Source organism: Monosiga brevicollis, genomic scaffold, assembly GCF_000002865.3.
Source record: "Monosiga brevicollis MX1 MONBRscaffold_16 genomic scaffold, whole genome shotgun sequence".
Lineage (NCBI taxonomy): Eukaryota > Choanoflagellata > Craspedida > Salpingoecidae > Monosiga > Monosiga brevicollis.
The window spans coordinates 811,318-817,317 of record NW_001865053.1 but is presented as its reverse complement, the minus strand read 5'-3'; the positions used below and the strand labels follow the sequence as shown (position 1 = coordinate 817,317).

The window sequence follows — 6,000 nt, the reverse complement described above, 5'->3', positions numbered from 1 at the left end:
AGGTCCCCAAAAAAAATTTTCCCCCCCCCCCCCCCCCCCCCCCCCCCCCTCACTTGTATCCATCCAGAACCACCCGCCTTGCCAGTCTGTCTGTCTGTCTCACCGACCAACTCACCGACTCACCGTCCAACCGACTTCCAGCCACTCGACGACGACACCAACAAAATCAAAAAAATTAATTCGCTTCTCACTGTGTGTGTGTGTGTGCTCTCTGTGTGTGTCTCTCTCTCATTTTTTTCTGTCTCTCTAAAGTGTGTGTGTGTGTGTCTCCTTATTCATTCTAATTCTCTCTCTCTCTCTCTCTCTCTCTCTGTGTCTGTCTGTGCCCGATAAGTGTAAGGAAAATCACACATTATCAGTCTAGTCAGTGTAGTGTTTGACACACTATCGTTTACCCATAAGGCGACCGTTAACTTTTGTAAAAAGCAAAGAAGAGACGACACTCCCTTTTGGGCTTTCGGCGCTCCCCCCTGGTTTCCTCCCCGAGTGCCCTCTCACCCCAAAGCTAGCTGGCAGTTCGGCGGCAGTGGACGGGGTTTTCTTGTGTGTGTGTGTGTGTGTGTGGGTGTGTGGGGAAGGGGCTTTGTGGACCCAGCGTCAACTTGATTTTTTTTTGGTTTGGCACCGGGACTCTTTTCCCCCTCTTCGCTTTGAGAGGAGCGCCAGAGTCGGCTCGACTTGATTTGACTCGGGCCAAGGGCACCTTGGCTAGCTGGTGTGTCGCCCCAGTAGGAACTTGACAGGTCGCCTTTCACCATGGCCGAAGAAGGCATCGAGCTGCGTCGATTCAGCTTTGGTGCGTGCGCTTTGCTTTTCCGCCGTCTCGCAGATGGATCATCCTTTGTGTGGAACCGCTATCAACCCTCGCCTCCCCCTCAATCTCCGCTCCCCTCTGTCCTCGTGGATACAGTGCCGGGCGGCCAGGAGTACTATTGTGCTACTGATGTGGCCCGTTTCATGGGTCGCCCGCTGTGGCAATTCTATCAACTCCATCCCTCTTTGTATCGTCGCCAAGCCACTGCAGTGGAGCGCCAGCTGCTGCAATACTGGGACGTGGCCCATGCCCCCCTTGTGACCCTCCTATTGGCTGAGGAGGTGGATGTCTTGCGAGCCGAGGATGATGGTGCCCCATTGCTTCGGCAACCTCGCCCCGTCAAGTCACGCAAAATCATGCTTGGCTCCACCCCTGTCCTCCTCACCCAATCGGCACATGCCCCCATGATCCCGCCCCGCGCGCCGGGAACCGAGCGCGCAGTCAAAGGGTCATCAAACCCCTTGCGCCAATATTACCGGTCAGCCTTCTTTCTCCAGTAACGGCTCGGGTTTCGCATCTTCTGACTGAATCCCGCATACCATGTCCGCTTTGTGTGCCATCACCACCGTCCTCTTGCCCGCGTTGAATTAGCAAGCCACACGGACTGGCTTCAGAGGCGGATGCGCTGGAGGAACAACTGGTACCAATCAAGCTGACACTAGACAAGGAAGGCTACAAGTTTCGGGACCAGTTTACCTGGAACATCAACGAGCCCCATATCACGGTGGGTTCTCTACAACCATCAAGGCCGCCGACATGTGCAGTGTTGCAGCTGCATCAGGCTCACTCACTCACCCCCGACTCGGATCGGTTTTGCATGACCTTCCATGTGTTTCCCTAGCCTGCCTTGTTTGCCGAGCTACTCTGCCAGGATGCCGAGCTGCCCTCGCGCTTTGCCGGCACGTTTGCCCACTCAATACAACAGCAACTAGATGCCTTTAGGCAGACTCAAATGATGGACGTCTCCACCCGCTCCGCCCTCGTGCGCGTAGAGGTGTGCTTTCTTGTTCCTCGTCCAGATTTGATCCGTTCCTCGTTTCGTGTGGGGGATGCTGATGTTGCACCCACAGCGTCATCTCATTGCCCGGTCATGCCTGTGACCCATACCAACGCAATCTGGCTCAAGGTCCAATATGCCTCTAGTCTGCTGAGCGACAGCTTTGAGTGGCAGCACGGGGCCGGGTCTCCAGAAGACTTTGCTCAGTCCTTGATCATTGAACTGGGCCTCCCCAGCGATTATGGCCCCCTGCTTGCACATGCCATCCACGAGCAATTGCTGGCAGACAAAAAGGTCCGCCCCCGCACCCCTTTCTCGACACCAAGCATGTCTCTGCTGGTGCCTGGTCCCACTCAATCCGACAAGGTGCATAACGCCAAGTATGGGCTTACACGTGTCGCTGCTTTGTAGGCCGTTGTGTACGACGATGCGCCCAAGCCAATCGTGCATGCCGGTGGCCTTGACTGCTCCAACTGCTTTAGAAGCGGTGATCTCGAGCCCTGGTCTCCTAGCATATTAACGTTGACTCAAGAAGAGTTGGACAAAAAGGAGGTTTCGGAGGACCGAGACGGTCGCCGCCGCCGCCGCGGTGGCCGAAACAAAGACGAGGATGATGGTCATCGCCGCAGGGTAAGGCCTCGGTCACCTCCTGCTTCTTTCATTTGTTTTCACTGCATCCATCTTGGATTCCTTGACTCCTGTCCCTTGCGCTCATTTCGATTGTGCCCGAATTCCCGAGCAGTCCCACAAGCACGCGCTGGCAATGGACCAGGCATTCCACCCCGAAGTGCCCGAACCACAAGAGTGGAAGCCTGCCATGCGAATTGCTGTTTATCTAGCCGAGCGTGGGACTCTTTCCGACAATAACAAAGCCATCACCTACCCCAGTCTTCAATCCTAGCCATTGGCGGCCGAGTGGCTCCTTGTTCTCGCTCTGCCTTGTTTAAAATTCATTTGACCATCCATCCATGCTCTCATGGTTGATTCCATCCCATTTGCGCCGCCATCACCCCTGGATGAGTGCGTCTCTCTACACCTTGGNCTTTCCTTTCCTCTCTCTCTCTCTTTCTTTTTTTTTTTTTTTTTTTTTTTTTTTCAATTCTCTCTCACTCTCGCAAACTCTCTCTCTCTCTCTCTCTCTCTCTCTCTCAAACTCACACGTTTTTTTTTTTTTCTTCTTTTTTTCTTTTTTTTTTTTTCTTTTGTGTGTGTGAGAGGTTGGCGGTGCAGGAACCGGAGATTGGTGCTTGGGCCTTGCTTGCTCAGCTCTCCGTCACTTTCTACCGGTGCTCGGTGTAAACGACTGCATCGTTCTGTTGGCATTGTCTGACTGGAGACCCGCAACCGCCATTTCACCTCCGTAAACGTGATCTATATTCATTGACCAGGCGCCAGACCACTGCCGTCCGTCAGCATGGCTGAACAGGCCTTTGAGCGCATTCAGCGCCAGCTGGCAACTGAACAGGAACGCCGCCAAGCTGCCTCGGACCCTCAGAATGAAGTGGCCACATCCACCAAAGCCAAACCAGGTGGGTGTGCTGACCGCGTCTGCAAAAGCAGCAGTCTGAAGAAGACTCGGTTGCTTCCTGCCCTCCCGCTGTTCGTCGCGTGGTCTCACACCGGTGGGCACTGGCTGACTGAATCATGCCCGCAGCGCTCTCCGCGGCCGTGCAAGCCGGCATTGCTGCCGGCAACATCAACATTAGTTCAACCGGTGGGCATAGAGATTGTGGGGGCCCCGCCCTTTGAAAGGAAAACTTTGTCACACTCACCGCTTCGGTGTCCCATGTGCCACTGTGACCAGATGAACGGATGGATCTGACCAATGAAGAGCAAGCCGAGCTCGCAGAAAAGAATGAGGCCGTAGCGGCCTTGGAGCGAAAGCGCAAGGTCTGTTCACTGGAAACCTTCGCCCCGTTGCCTCCCCTTCCCCGCCTCCTGAATTTTATCACCTTTTACTCGATCTTTACCATCGGTCAACCCTCCTTTCCCATCAACTCACCACTGATCGCAATCATCACAAATGCTGCACCCCAGGCACGCGCCCTCAATGTGCCCGCAGCTGACATGGACGTGAAGAAGATGTTGCGTAGCTTTGGCGAACCTATTTGTACGGTTTGATGCCGTCGCGCCCCCACGCTGCTGCTTGGGTCATGAACCTCAGTCTGATCTGCTTGGTGATTCATGCGCAGGTCTCTTCGGTGAAAACCCGGGCGACCGGCGCGAGCGTTTACGCGACCTCATTCTCGAGCGTGGCCCCGCAACCGAAACAGAGAAGCAAGCTGAAACGGAAGCGACACCTCAGGGCGTAAGTTTTCACGCGCCATCGCCCTGCCCCGCTGTCCTGTATCTCCTTCAGCACCAGGCTCCACCCATGGCGTAAGCCCTTGCCACACATTGACTGCTCACCTTCTCTTTCCTACCTTGACTTTGACACTACCAGAACAAGGACATTTGGTATCACGAAGGCCCCGCTGAGTTGGAGGTGGCGCGTCGCTTTTTGGCCGATTATTCCCTGCCCCGTGCTAGTGAACGCCTGAAAGCTGCCCGTCTTCGTTTGGCCAAGACGGATCGAGAAGAGGTAGCCACCAAGCAGCGTACGCTCGCTCGCTTGCAAGAGTTTATTGCACAGGCCAGTGAGGTTGGCGACACGCGGCCCCTATCACATTGCCGATTTAGCCCTGATGGCAAGTCGTTGGCCATTTCTTCCTGGAGTGGCCTTGTCAAGCTTTGGTCGGTGCCGGACTGCAAGGTTGGTCACAGGCCAAAAGTGATCCTGTGCATCTGAATCACAGCTTGACCTTGGCAACGCATGTGTATCCCCGCATCCTTGAAGTGCCCTGGAACTCATGTACTTGGCGTTTCGCTCAGCTTCAAAAAACACTCAAAGGTCACGAAGAGCGCGTGAGTGCCGTCGAGTGGCACCCTCGCTCGGGGCTGGATCAACAACCGGGTGCCATCAACCTGGCCTCCTGTGACATGAATGGTGCCGTACACCTCTGGTCCATGGAGAAGGACACGCCTCTGCAAACACTGGATGGCCATGATATGCGCGTGGCGCGCGCCCGTTTTCACCCCAGTGGTCGCTTTCTTGGCACAACCTGCTTTGACGAATCATGGCGCCTTTTCGACCTTGAACAAAACGTTGAAGTGCTGCATCAAGAGGGGCATTCCATGCCAGTATACGACATTGCCTTCCACCCAGATGGCTCGGTACGTACATATTGACTTCTGGCGTTTGGCTGCTGGTGCCGCACGCCTCTTGTCTCCCGTTTATTGAGCTTTGTGTGGTACTGTACTGTCTTTCTTCTGCTCATGTCGCACGACCTCGTTGCCTGTAGCTGGCTGGCACGACCAGTTTGGACTGCTACGGCCGAATTTGGGATCTGCGCACGGGCAAGAACATCTTGGTGCTGACGGGTCATCGCCAGCAGGTCCTGAGCATTGATTTTAGCCCCAATGGCTTTCATGTTGCCACTGCCAGTGACGATCACACGGTAAGGAGCGCATGTTCAGCCCACGTCCTTGCATGTCCCCGCTTCCGGCTGGATGACCTGCAACGCTACGCTGTGCTATGCACATTTGCCAGTTGTCACGCTCAACTCTGCCTTTTAAACATGCGGTGCGCTCTTTCTAGGTGCGTATTTGGGATCTGCGCAAGTCCACCTGTGTATACACAATGCCCGCCCACACCAACCTCATTTCACAGCTGCGTTATCACCGTAAGTGTGTCTGAGCCGATCTTGCCTCGCCTGATCTCTGACCTCCACTTGTACCTTGGGCTCACATCGCTGGGCCTCGTGTGTGTCTGCATTTTTATAGCAAGCGGCAATTTCTTTGTAACTTCCTCGTACGATAAGACGGCCAAGGTCTGGCAAGCTCCAGAGTGCACTCCCGTGCGCACACTCAAGGGCCATGAGAGCCGCATCATGTCCATTGATGTTAGCCCCGGTAAGCTATCAAAAATACGATATCCATGCCCCCCTGTCATCACGATAAGGGTCTGTGACTGGGTGCTGTTTGCACAAAGCGGGACCCATCACATTTTTGTTTCGGCAGATCAGAAGCTCATGAATGTCTTTAATGATGGATGTCTACTGTATTTTTCTTTGCAGATGCAAGCTTGATTGCCACATCGTCGTATGATCGCTCCTTCAAGCTTTGGGGCGCAGAGTAAGCGCAGACGTGT

The 6,000-nt window shown here is 54.6% G+C and overlaps 1 protein-coding gene across 1 annotated transcript; it reads left to right on the top strand.

Moving 5' to 3' along the window:
• Positions 1-533: 533 nt before the first annotated feature.
• On the top strand, positions 534-5,988 carry MONBRDRAFT_37807 (uncharacterized protein; the record flags this gene model as incomplete). Its single annotated transcript, XM_001747403.1, has 13 exons — positions 534-796; positions 911-1,292; positions 1,406-1,538; positions 1,656-2,177; positions 3,238-3,340; positions 3,616-3,921; positions 4,004-4,119; positions 4,255-4,563; positions 4,683-5,024; positions 5,153-5,308; positions 5,449-5,533; positions 5,634-5,762; positions 5,927-5,988. Exons 1-13 carry the CDS (start codon positions 757-759, stop codon positions 5,986-5,988), a joined length of 2,685 nt encoding a protein of 894 aa, XP_001747455.1. The 5' UTR covers positions 534-756.
• Positions 5,989-6,000: the final 12 nt, after the last annotated feature.